The 18,099-nt window shown below is 39.4% G+C and overlaps 2 protein-coding genes across 2 annotated transcripts; both read right to left on the bottom strand.

Annotated features, from left to right (window-relative positions):
• Positions 1-2,711: 2,711 nt before the first annotated feature.
• Positions 2,712-8,500, bottom strand: chia.1 (chitinase, acidic.1; the record flags this gene model as incomplete). Its single annotated transcript, XM_024269839.1, is given in 12 exon segments — positions 2,712-2,775; positions 2,866-2,992; positions 3,113-3,229; positions 3,303-3,485; positions 3,906-4,029; positions 4,352-4,476; positions 4,925-5,090; positions 5,182-5,238; positions 5,682-5,886; positions 5,992-6,021; positions 8,194-8,251; positions 8,435-8,500. Coding segments are annotated over 12 exon segments (1,307 nt in total), but the record flags the coding sequence as incomplete, so codon positions are not given.
• A 1,507-nt stretch (positions 8,501-10,007) lies between these two features.
• Positions 10,008-18,022, bottom strand: LOC112144937 (acidic mammalian chitinase). The gene is made up of 12 exons (XM_024269838.2): positions 17,956-18,022; positions 17,785-17,844; positions 16,653-16,682; positions 16,365-16,569; positions 16,184-16,240; positions 15,933-16,098; positions 14,874-14,998; positions 13,929-14,052; positions 13,190-13,372; positions 10,775-10,891; positions 10,528-10,654; positions 10,008-10,437 (listed from the first exon to the last, which is right to left on the bottom strand). Exons 1-12 carry the CDS (start codon positions 18,005-18,007, stop codon positions 10,229-10,231), a joined length of 1,455 nt encoding a protein of 484 aa, XP_024125606.2. The 5' UTR covers positions 18,008-18,022; the 3' UTR covers positions 10,008-10,228.
• Positions 18,023-18,099: the final 77 nt, after the last annotated feature.

Genomic DNA, 18,099 nt, shown 5'->3' on the forward strand with positions numbered 1-18,099 from the left:
AAAAGTGGAGGACCAGTCAAGAAACAAGTGAATACACAAACAAATTAAGGAATAAATGAAGGTAGGCTTGACAAAACAAGTAAAAAACTAAGCAGATTAAAAACCAAACAAAAGAGCAGGAGAAAAGTAGAAGTAATTCATTTTCTAAGCCCGTTTTGTCCCTTTCGGGGTCACAGGGCTGCAGGGGTCTAACTATGGGCTTAAAGTAAGCCCGTTAAGATTCAAAACTGCAACTGAATGGATTCATAACCGCAACTGCATGTTATGATGAAACTTGATTTATGTGCAAACATGCAGTTGTGGTCGTGAATCCATTCAGTAACAGTTCTGAATCTTAATGGCCTTATTTTAAGCCCAAACAAACACACCTTCTTGTGAGAAAAGCTCTATTTCTGATCCCCCTGCCAGAATGTTAACTGGGGACCTTCTTGCTGCGAGCCAAGACCGCCAACCACTGTGCCATCGTGCAGCCTACTGAAAAGTAGAATTATAAAAAGAATTGTCAGGATAAAATGAACAGACAAGTAAATAAACTAAACAAAACACATAAATAAAGGACAGAATAAAAGTAAAGGAGCGAATGAACAATTGAAAGAACAATTAAGAGAACAAAGGGAACCATAAATGAAACTGAAAGAAAGACAGAAAAACAACTTACAAAGTCAACAAACAGCCTTATGAACCATCCATCCATTTTCAGAACCTGCTGATTCCCTTTTAGGGTGACAGGGCTGCTAGTAATTTTTTTTTGCATAAAAAAAAAAAAATTTGCTTTCGTCTTCACTTTTTAATAAACGTTTTATTGATCATCAGCTATGGCCTTGATGTCAACGTGTTCCCATGTGACTGAAAACTATAAATTAATTCTTTCTGTAAATCTTTAACTTCCTTCCGGAATCCATCAATAACCTCATAGTTTATATAATCAATGTTTCTTTGTTAAATCTGGTTAATATGTGTTTAATAACATTCTGTTTTTCTCATGATTTAAAGGTCGCTGTTGTTGAGCCCTTACCTTTACATGTTTTTGATAATAACATCTCCTTTCCTGCTAAGTTCCTGAGAAAACAGTTTCTTGGTAACTTGTGCTCGTTTGAATAGAAGTTATTTTTGTTGGAGTTTCAATCAGGACTAACAGCACATCATATCACTAGAACAGCTCTGCTGAAGGTAACCAACAATCCCCTCATGGCTGCAGACAGTGTAATTGTGTCTGTTTGGGTTCTTTTGCACCACAGTGCTGCATTTGACAGAACTGATAACATTTTATAAAATAAAAAAAATCGTGTGAGAAGGTGCAGGTTGATTTCCTGCTGCTACTGAATCTTTCACCGGAGAGCGCCATCTACAGTTTTATTGTCAATTTGCTTCGGAAACATCAAATCTTTTTTTCTTTAATGATTGGTTCCAGCACACCTAAAAGAGGTCTACACCTAAAAATGAAATGCTTCCAAATTTTCCTTGCATTTATCTTTACAGTTCTTTTATTGGTGCTTTCTCTCATGCTAATTAGGATCAACCATCTTTGAGCATGAAGACGCGTGATTCGTTAATAATAGGAACACATTTATGAATTGGTCCAGTTGTCATCCATTCATCCATCCATGCAGAACACCTCCACAGGGAGGCGTCCAGATGCCCGGGCCACCTCAATTGGCTCCTCTCAATGTGGAGGAGCAGCAGCTCTACCCCGATTTCTTTCCTCTATTTCAGTAACTGCAATTTCAACATACTATTATCAAAACTTCGCGGTTGTAATTTCTTACTTAATTTGGTAGATTTGAGGTAGAGAAGACACGCTAAATGTAATAAATTGCACAACCTCATTACTGCGCTCCCTGCTGGTTGATTTATTGAACTGAGTTGATTTTTCTCAGCAGTTATGAAGCTCAATTTAACAAAAACCTTAACCGTTCACTCTCGTTATCTGGCTAAAAAACAAAACATCAAGAAAAGAAGCAGAAATAGTGCATTTAATTTCCACTTTACAACATGTTCCAATTTCAATAATTGCTCCAATTTGTGGAGGGACAATTAAAAGCTAAAACAAAGAAGTCATTTAAACTTTTTTATGTAACAAAAATATTTCTCCTATCACAGCAGATATATCACAGATGACTTTGAAGACAAATGCTTTTCATGTGACTGTTTCAAGGGATCAAATGCTTGAATGTTTTTCTGTACATCTTCAAATAGATACCAAAATCTGAATTTCATTGCATTTTTATTTTTATGACACATTTTATTTTCTATCTACAAAGTTTGGCAAAAGTGGAACCTGACATGCAAGAAAAAGTTTAATACATTAGGATTCCATGAATATACTAAAATGCTGTTAAACTTTCAGTCTTTTTTTTGTTGTTGTTAAACACCAGAGCAGTTTGATTTTTTTGTAGATCATTGACCGACTGAAATACCTATTCTCTTACTAGTTCATTTTCCATTGCTTTTGTACTCTAAAGGCATGAGTTAATCAATGTAAAAGTGGAGGTATAATAGCACTGAAAAAATGACTGTCATCCACAAGCATGGAGCAACAGGCTGTTAAAGGTGATGCTCATGCAGTTCAGGGCCAGTTGCAGCATTTGCAGGAGTCCCAGTAGATCAGGCCAGAGGGGCAGTGGTGAAGGAAGGTGTTTCCATTGAAGCACTGGAAGTAGGTGGTCTTATCAGCAATGTTGTCATAAAGTCCATCAGGGCGGCCAAAGCAGAAGTCAGCAATAGGGTCTCTGGTGGTAGTGGGGCGAGGAGTTGTTGTTGGCTTTGGAGCAAAACCTTTACAATAAACAAAAAGTTAATGTACTTATTGATAAGAGGAAAAGAAAACATGGCAGAGGGAAGAGTGTACATGTTCCCAGCATTTACCCATGGACATCCTGAGATGGTTGATGAGCGGATAAGCTCCATCTGAGCAGAAAGACCCTCTAAAGTCATCCATGTCCAGAGTCCACACATGAGCACCTCCCAGGTTGTTGGCAGTCATCCACTGAACCTACCAAGCACAATAAGAAAAGGACAACATTTCAGACACATCAGCAGCCTGCACTCTGAAGAAACTGGAGAAACAGAAAAGTCAGTTTGTCCGAAGGAGACGAGAAGACCTCTTGGTTACCTTGGAGGAAAAGCTGCGCTCTTCATCAAAGCCCACCCAAGCATTGCTGTAGGTTGCATAAGGTACCGCCTGTTCGTCGATCCAGGAAACAGTTGCACTATTGGTGAAGTCACAGACCTGAAAATATAAAAATACACAAAGTTATTACTGACCTTCAGAGCAGGCTAAGAACATAAAGACAAAAGGTCACCTCATAATAGGCCCAGAAACCGGCAGTGCGGGTATAAGGTCCAGCATCTGCGGGGCCGTTTGATGGTGCTCCCAGGCCATTTGCTGCAGTGCTGAGACGGTAGGTTCTTCCATAGGTTGGGAAACCAAGCAGGAGTTTCTCAGCTGGTGCTCCAAGAGACAGCCAGTAGGAAATTGAGGAGTTCTAAAGTCAAGAGAAAATGAAGATAAAATATATTAGTCAAAAATTAATTTTTAAAAGTCAGTGTTGAGTCAGATATAGTGTGGTAATGTTAAAAATGTCTGGAAGAAAAGGACCATTTGATGTCATTAATGCATGGATTCAAAAAGTGGTGTTGGTGGTGGGGGTCCTGAGGTTTGTTTAAAAAAGAATGTATTTGCAGACATTTTTACTAGATCTGTCTCAAAGCTTTTGTATTGTCAATTTTATTCCATAAATGCAATGGTCCACAAAGCCAGAGAGCAGATGCTTAAAGTGGTGAAAGCATCAAGCAGATACTCTCAAGTGATTCAAATAACAGTTTGTCTTTTTTAGAATTTCTGGAAAACATGTGCACAAATAAACAGATTTAAACAACAGAGTATTCATAGTTTGTGTCCTTACTATGTTGTAATGAATGTGTGAGCCCGAGTCCACAGAACTGCCATAAAGTGGGCTGTTATGTCCTGTAATAGGGTCCCAGGATCCATGGAAGTCATAAGTCATCACATTGAGGAAGTCAGTGTGGCTGTGAAGAGTCAGAACATCAGTAGAGTAACACAAAAAAAAGAGGTCAAACCTATTTGGACAAGAGGGTCATGTTTCATGGGGAAGGGGCGAAACCATCCATGTCCATCCTAAAGAATCAACAGGTTGTCGTTTTGCCAGCATAGATGTTAGGATTCCTCTGCCATAGATATAAATACACAGGAAATATTTTCTCTGACACCCTCTCTTTGGACCGCAAAGTTAAAGCATGCAGTTTCAAGTTATGAAGAGATTCACAGAATCTGTGTTTTCTGGATTCTTTTATGATACATAAAATGATACATTAAGGACACTAAACTTACGATGCAATCTTGTTGACCTCATATGATCTGTCGACGGTCGTGCGTATCGCAGCAACATTGGCTGACAACATTAGACGCGTCTTCCTGTTTTCTCTGGCATCATCCTCGAAGGCTTGGGACAGCTCCTGGAAGCCCAATAAAGAGAAAGGGATTTTTACTTCAGTCAGGGCATCAAATGCAGTCAATATTGTTGCTACCGTTGAGTCTTTTAAAGACAATAATATAGTCTAGATTAAATACATTGTCAGTACTATTAGACTGTTGCCACGTGGAAAGAAAGTGATTTGTTCCAAATCTTGATGGGTCCTTTCTGTGTACACAAGTTTTTCCTACAGTCCAAAAATATTTTCCATTGACTATTTCCTGCATCTAAATTTAGAGAGAGGTTTCTGTCTGAATGTGGACTGGTAACCTGTCCAGGCAGTACCATGCCTTCACTCTATGATGACTGAGATAGACTTAAGTAAATCCCCCTGTCTGTGTCCCTGATCAGGATAAAGATAATGGATGGATAAAAGTAAGTAATAACTTTTAGACTGAGAGTAGCCTACTGGCTCTGACTGAAAAGCTTACCGAGAGCAGCAGGGTGAACCTCTCTTTATCCTGTGTCGGGCTGCCGTTGTGTCCGGGATATTCCCAGGCCAGGTTTAGCCCATCAAAGTTGTGGCTACGCAGGTAGCTGATGGCAGATCTGATGAAGTCTGCACGGGTCTCCGGTCTGGCAACCATGGCGATGAATCTTGTGTGAATAAGAAGCAAAAAGTTTTAAGGCATCAGATTTGAATGAGTTGGAGGAGAAAACTGGTAACCAACTTGAAATTAGGACTTACGGACTGACTCCATTTACGGTGCCTCCAACAGACAGCAGAGTCTTCAGTGCAGGATTGCTAAAAGCAGAGACATAGCAGGCAATAGTTTCACTCTCAAGCTCATGTTGATTATTAGAATATAATTTAAACTGCAGCAAGCAATTAAATTACTGTCTGTTTTAGTTCAACTGAATGCTTGAAACAAACCAATTTAAAGTTTGATTTGTTTTCATTTCATATCAGGGAACATTGTGTTTTTGTTCCTGCCTGAATCCACCAGCCAATGTTTCATTAGCAACACGTTCATCTTTTAAAGGGAGAAACAGATCTGTTCACCTTTAAAAGCTGTTTTCTGAAGTCTAAAATGAACTGAAAATAATAAATTTCCAATTTCTTGAGGAAATGTGTTGCTTTTGTTTCTCACATCTCCTTCCAAAAATGACTATGTATGTCTGGGTAAAATGTCACACTGTTACTGTAGGTGGCGCTCTTTACACAGTAAACTGACACGCTTAACTCACATGTTCTTGAGGCCATTGAGGCTAGTATACATCTGCTGATCATTCCACTCAATGGGGGTGATCTGGTTGAAGCTGTTGATGGTGGCCAAAGCGTAGATGACATGGGTGCACAGGAACGGGTCGATGTTCTCTGGGGTGAATGCAGCACTACCAGGTCTGTACTGGGCCCAGTTGGTCATGTGACACACCAGCTTGCTAGATGAAGCTGAAAACAGATGTTCAGACCACACTAAGATTTTATTCAATTTTATTGTGAACATTTTCCTTTTTTTTTTGATAAGACTGATTGAGATCAGCATCTTTTACTTACCGATGTGCAGAGTGAGCAGAACACACACCGCTGAAAAATAAGAAACAGAAAGAAGGAAGAATTACACTAAAACCAAATATCAAGTTATGATAATGCATCATCCAACTACTTTCCATTAAATTAGCTTTCTGTCAGAACCATAATGGAAGGTGTGTAAGATGAAAAAGGTATCTAGGTCAGTTTTGGTGGAGAAAACATACAGTGGTTGCTGTGATTTTTTGTTTGTGTGTTAGTGTCTGGGTTTTAGTACGGACACAGTTTTAAACCAGTCAAAATCTGGTAGTTGGAGGAATTTAGAGCTTGGTCAGCATATGTTTCATGAATCATAGCTGCTTGTGTTTCTCAAGTAGTGTCATCATTGCAACAGGAGAAAACTACAGTGACATGGTCAACACCAAAGATACTAAGGTTTTTCTGTACATTCAGATCTGTCCATACAGCCCCTTCACCTCAACCCACATCTCTGACTCTTGATGACTTTGGAGGTTCTTTATTACCAAGGTGGGAGCCATCAACTGCAGAGGCACTGCTAAACCTCCAAGCATCACAACATCCTCCTAATTCCCCTGGTTGACCCTAGACATGTATATCTGAACTCATGTCACTCATAGGATTTTGCGTGACTTCCAAACACCAGGACTCCAGTGGTCTTTTAAGGAAAAAAAACATTTGAAACTTCCTGGTTGTCATCAAATTGTGGGTAGAAGGTGGAGGCTTGTGCTCGACTGATGAAGACACATCAGAACTTCTCTTCCATCTGCAGGAATAAAACTTCCTCAGATTACCCAGAATGTTGCTGCATCTTGCATCTTTATTCTACAGAGAAGGACACATCCCTTCACTGTTCATTTCAGTGCATTGTCTTCCAGTGGCTCTGCATCAGAGTAATGACTCCTGTCTACAGAGTGGTCGCTCCAACAGCACTTTCTCATCAGAACTCCAGCTCTGTAAGTCCTCCCTTACTGAAAAGGCTGTTTTTTCCTGCAGCATGATATCACCTCTAAATGATGACACCCAGCTGTACTGCTCATTGAATTACTTACATAAACTAGCTCGCTTACATAACTGCATGACCAGCATCAATCAGAGGTTAAGTACTTATTTTCTTTAGTTTAATTTAAAGATGACGGAGACACATTGCTCCTGAGGAGAAGATCCTTCTGATCTGGCACCACGTGGGATCTATTTCTCTGTTGATCCAGTCTGGCCTCTGAAACTTCAGTGTTATGACTGAATCAGCATTTGGTCATCATGTTAATATTCAAGATTAAACAAGAAATGATTATTTACATCTTCAGTTCATCACACCTGGATCCTTGTAATGATCTTTTTATGTGCTAAAGCATTGGAACTTTATCGCCTCCTGGCTGTTCAGAACTGAACTGCATGTCTTTTAACCCACACTAATAAAAGTGTAAACATCACTGCAGTTTCAGGAAATGTTCCATTGGCTTCCTATTCATTTTAGAATTTGTTTTTAAAATCTCGGTTATCTCTTTAAGAGGTCTACAGGCCTACATATTTTGGTGCTCTTAGATATTCAGCTTTTCCCTCACATACTTTTTAAAATTAAGGGGGGATTGTGCATTCCACAGATTTTAATGTTGGTGAAATTTTATATTTAATTGTTATTTTATTTTTTATATGTTCTATTTCTTGTTTTATCATTTTTCTGTAGTTTTTGGTTGGTGCTGTAAGCACTTTGTGATTCTTTCAGGGAAAAGTACCACATAAATTCATGTAAATTACACATTTATAAGTATTTGGACACCTTTAGCATTTTCATGGATCTCACAGTAGTACTGGTGGTTAAACCAGATTTAGCTTTAAAATACTTTACATCTGCAGACTTATGACACCCTCATAGTGTGTGAGAAAGGGACGGCATCAACAAAAAGTGAAAGGTCAGAAACTCTCAACTTCCTCTTCATTTCACTCCTGAGCTGGGAGCAGTTATGTGACATCATAATTGATGCAGATTTCCCATCATGACTCAGAATAAATTCTGAGTTGCCTCATCAACACGGCTTTGCGTCCAGCTAAATTTCTGCTGGATGTTTTTCATTTATCTGCAAGGAAAACCTGCTGTTGCATGCTGTCATAAAAACAAATGGTCTCATAATTAATCTAATTGTGATGCCCTAATCTGCTGAGGCAATTCTTCCTCCATGTATATGTTTGCTAATTTGCTTTATTTGTCACCTGCGAGCAGTCTTGCCATGTTTCCGTCTCCTCTTCCGGTTTCTTTTCTGCAGCAGATCTGAAACACATTATTTCTGTCAGAAAATCAATCACTACTGATCAATCAATATTTATGTGCATGACATTTAAGGAAAAAAAATAACTAAAAATGCCACAGTAATAACTAATACAGGCATTATTTGTGCCGTTATGCAGCTTGTAACAATGACAGAAGGCTACAAAGCCTTTCTACAGTTCATACCTGTCTTGGTGAGATGCAGATGACTGTCTGAACTTCCAACACTCCAGTCATATTTATATTACAGGCATTAATGACCAATGGAAAGTGGCAAAGTTCAGCTGATTAGATCTGGGAGGCCCTCCGTGCAGCTTTGCGGCAGACTTTAAAGAACTTCCGTTTTAAGGAACAGAGATAAAGCCGGCTTCTGGGAAGCAGAACTGATGAGGATGACAGTGTCCTTAGTGAATTTCACACCTTTATAAATGAATAACAAGAAAGCACCATGGAGGCTACTCCTGTTAGATCCAGCTTGAAGGACTGCTGGACTTTCACCTGAGTTTGGCGAAAAAAAAAACACTTTACAACCTCATTATGAAAGCTTCAAGCAATCCATCTTAACTTTGCCAGCTCTGATGACGCAGTCTTTCTTTTCAGTGTTGGGGAACAATTCCTGGACAATCGTGCAACTAATAAAAAACTTAAATTATGTTAAGAAACATTGATAAAAAAAATAAATAATGGTATATTTTACACTTTTTAATGACATAAGGTAGGATGTCAATGGAGATTAGGTGAATTCAACAAAGCAAAATCTCTGCAGAAATGATTACCGTCTTTGGCACACACGAACGTTTACTCTCATTATAAACGAACACATATGTGATCTCAATGAGCACGCTCCATATTAAAACTGGGTTAGAATCATAAAGATATCAATAATAAATGGTTGATAAACAGGTTTCTGTCAGGTGATTACACCATGTCTGCAACTATTGGATTAGCAATAATGCAATAAGCAATAATGACGTTTTTGGAATGTTTTAAAACCCACTGACAGTAGAAATCACTGGACATAGAAACCCCTCCCCTCTGGGAAGTACCCATGGGTTTCAAGAAGGCCAAAATCCCATAGACTTCTATTGAGAAATAGTTTTATTTGTCAGAATAAACATTCTCATTCTGATACATTCTTGTTAACATGTCCTTTCTAGTTCTATTTTTTTTAAATATATTTTTTTCTTTATTGCAAGTTATTCAAGTTATAAACTGACCAATCAGATGCCTCACTGGCCCTGCCTCAAACGTTTGATTGGCAGATTTTCCCGAGCCGGTTTCAGTGGAAGGGGAGTGGACTTCCAACAAGCTCACTCATGATTGGCGACAGTGGTTCCTCTACAAACGTGACTCAGACCAAACATTCTTATTGATACAAAATGGTGGCAGACAAACAAGAAGCCACGGTGACAGGCTGTGGCCTCATTTCACATGGGCCGAAGGTAAGGCATTTTCTATGGGTGACGTCAACTCAACACCTTGTTTTGTCCAGTAAATAATACATGTCAATGGTAAAACCTAATGACTGTTATTTGAAATAGATTTTTTTTAAATGTGCATTTTTTTACATTATGTCAATTCTTGAAGTTACATATTACTGATGGTACATCTGCTCTTATGTGAACTTCTATTGTTTCATGCTCTTGTGTTGTTTGTTTGTTTGTTTTTAAAGCATTAACAAATGATCATAGATGAATAATTGTATGCAAAAAGCAAGCAAAATTTTCTTTTTCTTAAACACAAGAATGGAACACACAGGTAATCCAGAATAATGTTTAATAGTTTTGTTTATTTTGGTACACACAGCATTAACGAAGCCTCACCAATTATGTTTATAGATGCAGATCTTCTTTCTTTTGTACTTTAACAACACGAGCTAATCGGTGTAGATGGATACATATGAAGGCATTTGAGAAACTAAGCAATGACTGTCATCTACAAGCACCGGGAGCATGTTTTCCTGGGTGATGCTTTTCTAACTCAAGGCCAGTTACAACACTTGCAGGAGTCCCAGTAGATGAGTCCAGGCTGGCAGTGGTGAAGGTAGGTGTTTCCCCTGTAGCACTGGAAGTAGGTGGTCTCATCAGTTGGGTTCTCATAAAGTCCATCAGGGCGACCGTAGCAAAAGTCAGCAATAGGGTCTCTGGTGGTGGTGGGGCGAGGAGTTGTTGTTGGCTTTGGAGCAAAACCTTTACAAAAAACAAAACGTTAATGTACTTGTAGAGAAGGGGAAAAGAAAACATGGCAGAGGGAAGGGTGTATATGTTCCCAGCATTTACCCATGGACATCCTGAGATGGTTGATGAGCGGATAAGCTCCATCTGAGCAGAAAGACCCTCTAAAGTCATCCATGTCCAGAGTCCACACATGAGCACCTCCCAGGTTGTTGGCAGTCATCCACTGAACCTACAGAGCACAATAAGAAAAGGACAACATTTCATACACATCACCATCTTGCACTCTAAAGAAACTGGAGAAACAGAAAAGTCAGTTTGTCTGAAGGAGATGAGAAGACCTCTTGGTTACCTTGGAGGAAAAGCTGCGCTCTTCATCAAAGCCCACCCAAGCATTGCCGTAGGTTGCATAAGGTACCGCCTGTTCGTCGATCCAGGAAACAGTTGCACTATTGGTGAAGTCACAGACCTGAAAATATAAAAATCAGCGAAATTATTCATTATTAAATTATTAATTACTGTCGGAGAAGAGTATACAAGTAACACAGGACTTGAAAAGAACAATGCAACCAAAAGGGGGCACAATCCAGAGTTTCATCTTAGATTTTAGCTGGGGATTGTGTGAAGAAAAGTGTCCAACATGCAACCAAAGCCAAACAAATCATGCAAATCACAAATAGAGCTAATATACTGGCTTAGATGCGGCCTACATTTTGATCCACAGGGACGTTTGTGGAACAATGAGCAGAGAAAAGCATGTTTGTAGGCAGAGAGGGAAAAAGAGAGAGTAGAAACTTTGAACATAAGGACTTTGACAGTAAAGCTATGGTGAGTTGTGAGCTGTTCTTACTGGTTGAACAGATCTGACATCTCCTTCTTTTAGAACAGGGGTGTCCAAAGTCAGTCCTTGAGGGCTGGCCTCCTGCTGGTTTTCTAGAAACTCTGCCTTGTCTGCTGCCGATTACCTGGATCAGGTGTGTTTGGCCGATAAGGGGCTTCAGTGGCAGGTTGGTTGGAAAACATGTTGAACGCTGACCCTAGAGGACTGTCTTTGGACACCCCTAGAACCAGTTGGTGTTGGTGTATGGCTAGCTAAGGATGCTGGTGATGGTGCTTTTTGTGGTGTTGATGGGGTGCTAATTGAGCGCTGCAACCAATAAAGCCAAAAAGCCAATACATACAGTACATGATTTGTAAAAGACCACCATCGGCTATGTCTTAGTCACTTCAGGTGAACATCTGAAGTGACATTGTTGGTCAAAAATATTTCGGGCAGTTGATGTTTCCCAAAAAATTAAAATATCCTCTTTACAGGATGTATTTACTCCAGCAAGAAGAACACCAATAAAAGCATCTGGGTATTCCTCATTAATGCCTTTCCACTTGTCCTCATAAACCTTTTTCCTTGGAGGCTTGTCATAGCAAGACTAAGCCTTTTTAATGGCATGGGCACTAAATAGTTCAAAACATGAACATGCCCAAATTTGTTTATTTTAATCTGTTTTTGTGCAGGTAAACATAGTACATGATTAAGAGAGGCGCTAGCTGTTAGTGTCTGGACTAAAATTATGCTCAATATTTTAGTTTTCTCTTTATTTTTCAAAGTATTATCTTCCTTTTAGGTCTGGGTCTAAACCAACCCAAACAACACAAATACTACTATTTCTGTACAAGCATCATCCATCCATCCATCCATCTTCTTAACCGCTTTGTCCCTTTCGGGGTCGCGGGGGTGCCAGAGCCTAACCCGGCTACTGAAGGGCGAAGGCGGGGTACACCCTGGACAGGTCGCCAGTCCGTCGCAGGGCCTCAATCACACACATTCACTCTCACATTCACACCTAGGGGCAATTTAGAGTCACCAATTAACCTATGAAGCATGTTTTTGGACGGTGGGAGGAAGCCAGAGTCCTCGGTGAAAACCCACGCATGCACGGGGAGAACATGCAAACTCCACACAGAAAGGTCCCAGCCGGGATTTGAACCGGGGCCTTCTCGCTGTGAGGCAAGAGCGCTAACCACTGCGCCACCGTGCAGCCCACAAGCATCATTTTGTAAGATTTTATTATTTTCATTTTGTTGAGATAAAGATTACAGACAGATTAAAAAAAAAAGTCTTGAGGCAATAAACATTATTTTTGGTACCTTTGTCCTTTTAAAACAAGAAATTAGTCTATGCTTACTCAAAAATAGGAAAAAGGTGAAGTAGATATTAGTTCAGACAGATGGATAGTGTGGGAAAAAGTTGAAGTGGTAAGTAGTAAGTTGGAGGAAAACGCCCGGTGTGATCCGTGGCAAGAGTGTCAGCATGAATGAAAGGAAAAGTGTAGAAGAATGTGGTTGGAGGAGCTATGGTGTTGGTTTTGAGACAGTGGCTCTGACAGAGATAGGAGGCACAGTTGGAGGCAGCAGAGCTGAAGATGTTGAGGTTGTTATTGGATGATGAATAGGTTCAGTTTTGAATAAATCTGAGGAACATCACCTGTTAGATGTTAAGATACAAGTGCAGGGAAGCACATTGTGATGATTTCAACACAACACGAACTAATCAGTGAAAGATGTTGAAGTTAGAGCCACCAGGAAAACAGGACGAGAGTAAGACCTTAGAGGTTCATGAATGTAGTGAAGGGAAACATGAGGGTGGTTGGTGTGAGTAAGGAGAATGCAGTGGATGCAGATGAGTTGCAGTAGAGAGAAATTGAAAGGCAAAGGACTTTGGGGCCTAGTTTGTAAAAAAAAAACTTTCAGTTCAAAACAAAAGTCTAACCTCATAGAATGCCCAGAGTCCTTCAGTGCGGGTGTAGGGTCCAGCATCTGCAGGGCCACTGGCCAGCGCCCCGAGCCCATTTGCTGATCCACTGAGCTGATAGGTCCGTCCATAGGTGGGGAAACCCAACAGCAGTTTATCAGCTGCTGCTCCCAGAGACAGCCAGTGAGATATTGAAGAATTCTAAGTCAACAGACAAGTGACATACAATATATATGTATTAAAATAGGCAATTGTTTAAAAAAAATTGCAAAAATATGTTTTTAACTTGTTTTTCAGTGACCACACCCCAGAAAACAGACAGTTTTTATAGTAATCTATCTGCGGCACTTGTCTCAAGACTAATAAAAAGTCAGGGCAGTTCTTCTGCTGCTTCAACAAGCATTCTTCTACAATTATAGAGTATTGGCTACGACATTGGCTGTGAGGATTAAAGCCCTCAAAGCCCAAAACAAATAAAGATTTGAGCCACATCTGGCAGAATAGTGTAAACTATTCTTTTCCACATGAAACCTAGCCATAATATGCTTTTTGCAGATGTGGAGCTTGTTGGGGCCAAACCCTTGTCCCCTTGGCCAGTTGCTGAGAAAAGTTATTTAGACAGTATCTTGATATCATTTTTGCTAATGTTACAGGTGGATAAATGGTAATGGTAAAGAGTAAATGAAACTGACCAAATCTAAATAACTAATAAACCCACTGCAGAAGCAATGTAGTGAAAGTGTTGAGTTTGTCTTACAATGTTGTAATGCATTTGTGAGACAGTGTCCACGGCACTGCGGTACAATGGGCTGTTGTGTCCTGTAACTGGCTCCCAAGATCCATGGAAGTCATAGGTCAAGACATTCAAGAAATCCAAATGACTGTAAAAGAAGGAAAGAAGCAAAAATCATGCCTCAAATTCATAGCATGGCTTTTAAACAGAAGCATTAAAAACATCAAGCATTCATACTGTTACGGCTGTGGCCGTATTTGGTTTTATTTTCTTTTTGGTCTTGTGGATTTTTGTCAGAGTGGGACTTCTTTGTGTTTTGTGGATCTTTGTTTGTGTGTTTTTCTGTTGATTTGTTTCAGGTGTGGTGCTGGAGGTGTGGTTCCCCATTGGTCGAGGCCAGAGAAGGAAGCCTTCAAAATCACTATGTGGACCTCCAGACCACGAGAAGGGAGCTGGGCTGCAACCTGTCTCCACTGCAGCTCAGTCAACTTCTCCACCTGCTTTAATTTGTGCACACTTTGTAGTTTCTTTGGTGTTTTGTGTTAGGTCCCACTCTGTGTTCTGTGTTTAGTGTTGGTTTAAGTTAAGTGAAGCTGTAGGGGTGAACTGCCATTTTCTTTAGTAAATGTTTTCTCCTGTTTCTGTTAGTCCAGGGAGGTTAGTGTTTGTCGTTATTTTACTGTTTCTTTTGCAGGTAAGCTCCCTGGGTTGAGTTAGTTGGGGTTTTGTTTGTTGTTTTGGCCTTGGTTCACCCTGAAGTCTTTTGCTTCACTTTTAGTTAATGTTTTGGTGTTGTCTTGTAAATAAATTTGTTAACTTTTTATGGAGACCTTTTGTGTTTTGTTAAACACTTGTTTAATTTACCTTTATGTTAGGCCCCAGATCCCCTAGACAAATTGGGGCGTAACACATACCATGAAAAGAAGTAATAGAATTAGGAGAATACATTTCAACTGAAATCAAACTTACGGGGAAATCTTGTTGACCTCGTATGCTTTGTCGACAGATGAGGGTAGTGGAGCAACATTGGCTGAAAGGAGGAGCTGCGTTTTCTTGTTTTCAGTGGCTTCATCTATGAATGCCTGGGACAACTCCTAAACACCCAACAAACAGAAACTGTTCAGATGCAGAATCAATCTGGATGTCATCCCACATATGCAACACATTTAACTTTTAAAGATTCAACAAAACATTTAAGTGTTTTACTTCCATGAATTCTTTTAATACTTGTTTTCTGGAATTAAGTCATGGAATATAAGCTTTCATAAACGGTATTGAGTCTGTCGTGTAGATGATCTCTGGTGATCTGGTGGTCGTCACACTGCTTGCTTAAAAACTATCTAAAACTGATATTGATGTTTTCTTTTAATTGGTATAATGTCTTGAAGTTGAGTCGTGGCATTGGAACTTAAAGTTTTCTTTTTTGAAACATGAGAATGCATAATTTTTTGACAAAGATGTCCTTGATCAATTTTAGGTCGGTAAATCGAATTGTTCAAAATAAACTAATATTGGCTATGAATCATTTCAGTAACCACAAGTTATGATATTATACCAATTGTTCAAATGAATCGTTACACCACCAATTTCCCTGGTTTAAAGGTAATACTAATTTCATGCTGGAAGTACCATCTACTTTCTACAGTTCAAATGTTACAGCCACATCATTGACAAAAGACACTATATCCTTGGGATCATCACCATCAATCACAGTGACAATAGTTACTGGAATAACTGGAACTAATGACTGGAATCTTGACAAAGGACAACTCTGGTTAAGACAGATACTGACTACTCTAACTTTCTGTTGGCAATCCAAGCTCCTGCACCTGAAATAAATGTTTCTTGAAGTCTAGAACCCAGATTTTATATATCATATTCCTTAAATAGATGTCTGCATTTGGTGGGCTAAAGTACAATACTTGACGGAGGAAAAACTTCCAGTGCCTAAAGACACGGCAGATCAATATCATCCATTTCTCCACCTATTGCTCCTCCTGTTATAATTAGTTGACTGAGTCTGCTTACCGAGACCAGCAGGGTGAACCTCTCTTTATCCTGCATTGGGCTGCCGTTGTGTCCAGGATATTCCCAGGCCAGATTTAGCCCATCAAAGTTGTAGTTGCGCAGGAAGCTGATAGCAGATTTGATGAAGGCGGCACGGCTCTCAGGTTTGGCGACCATGGGGATAAATCTGTAGTCAGGAGAAAAAGCAAAAAGTTTAGATTAGTAGCTTTGGAGTTTGTGCTGAAAACTGCAGTAACCACAGTGAAACTTACGGACTGATTCCGTTGACAGAGCCTCCAACAGACAGCAGAGTTTTCAGTGAAGGATTTCTGACAACACAAACCAAACACTGGTTTTACATCTATGTCAGATTTCAGCAGCTGGCACCCAGACACGTGAACAAGGAGTTTGTTGCTACTCTGCACAGATTGTAATGGATCTTTGAGAACTCACACATTCTTGAGGCTATTAAGGCTGGAATACATCTGCTGGTCGTTCCATTCTACTGTGACGATCTGGTTGAAGTCGTTGATGGTGGCCAGAGCATAGATGACATGGGTGCACAGGAACGGGTCGATGTTCTCTGGGGTGAATGCAGCACTACCAGGCCTGTACTGGGCCCAGTTGGTCATGTGACACACCAGCTTGCTAGATGAAGCTGTAAAAGCAGACATACAGACCACGCTGAGTCTTTTTTATTTATATTGATCATTTTTTTAAATGTATTTTGAACAAACTCACCGATGTGCAGAGTGAGCAGAACACACACCGCTGAAAAATAACAAGAAAACGGAATTACATTTTTTGTGGATCAAACAGATTATTTTACCTATTTTTTATCTGCAAAAGAGACATTATTTGCAAAAGAGATAAATATTTGCAACTTTCCAAAAATAATTTTGAACATATAATTAATCCCCCTGACAACACAAGAGCCAATAGACTGTTTGAGCACGAGTATGAGTATCAATTATATCACTAACAGCAATTATATGATTCTGCTTCTTATTATTATTTCATGTATTTCTATTTATACTTTTTCATGCTAAATACTGAAATGTAGGAAAACTGTGTACCGTATGAGGGCCAGATTTTAATAAACATTTGCTCATACAGCCTTGTCAAGCTGTTCAAAGGACTTTAAAATTATACATTTGATCTTACTTGGGATGCAACGATTCACTTTCCTGTAGATTTGGTTTAAACCTCGAAATATGGTTTTGTATTGGTTAGGATTTGTGTATTACAAAACAACACAAAACTTTTGCTAAATAAACAGGAACATTCAAGAAAAACCCTTCAGTTGGCTTGTACTAAGCCTGGTGTACTACCTTAAAACAATATATGATGAATCCTTTTTAAATTTAATAAAACATAGGTTTGATACTTTCAACGTAGAGATGGTGGTGTGCAGTATGGATGCAACAATTTACATTCCTCTCAATTCGGGTTAATGGTGTAACATACAGTTCAGTTTTTAATCCAGATTTGTGGCATCCCTAGATCTCATAGGTTTACTTTTATTTTGTTCAGTCCTAAATGTCTTTTTTACATGTATTGTTTAACATGTTTGTGATACAAGTCAAACCTTGTGTTTACAACGACGATATAACCTCCACTGTAACTATAAAATTTATCCAACACCAAAGGCTCTCAGCTGCTGTATGTTTGCTTCTGGACGGGACAAGGAATAGAACAAGATATGACTGAATTAAAAATTACAGATACTAAATTAGAAGAATTACAAATACTAAATTAGCAAATCAATAACAACATGTGAAAAGGTGATGGAAGGAACAAAGAAATGACTAAACACATGAATGAATGAATTTATTACAAAAAAAGAGTGTTTTAACAACAGAATGGCGTTCACCTGCGAGCAGTCTTGCCATGTTTCTCTCTGCTTCCGACTGCTTCTCTGTCTGCTGCAGATCTGCAAGATGAGGAAACAGATTTTTTAGGTCAAAATGATCAAGCTCAAAGCAGCCACTGGTTATCAACAGTTATTGTTCCAGTAATGCCTGTAATTTAGGGAAAACCATACCTTTCTTGAAGAATAGCAGATCTGAGTGGGCTATCGTCGCACCCTCTGTCATATTTATAATAGAGTCATTAATGACTAATAGAAGATGGCAAAGTTCAGCTGATAAGATCTCAGAGTGATGGGAAGCAACATGTTTTAAGGAAC

This window comes from Oryzias melastigma, linkage group LG5 (genome assembly GCF_002922805.2).
Source record: "Oryzias melastigma strain HK-1 linkage group LG5, ASM292280v2, whole genome shotgun sequence".
Classification (NCBI taxonomy): Eukaryota; Metazoa; Chordata; class Actinopteri; order Beloniformes; family Adrianichthyidae; genus Oryzias; species Oryzias melastigma.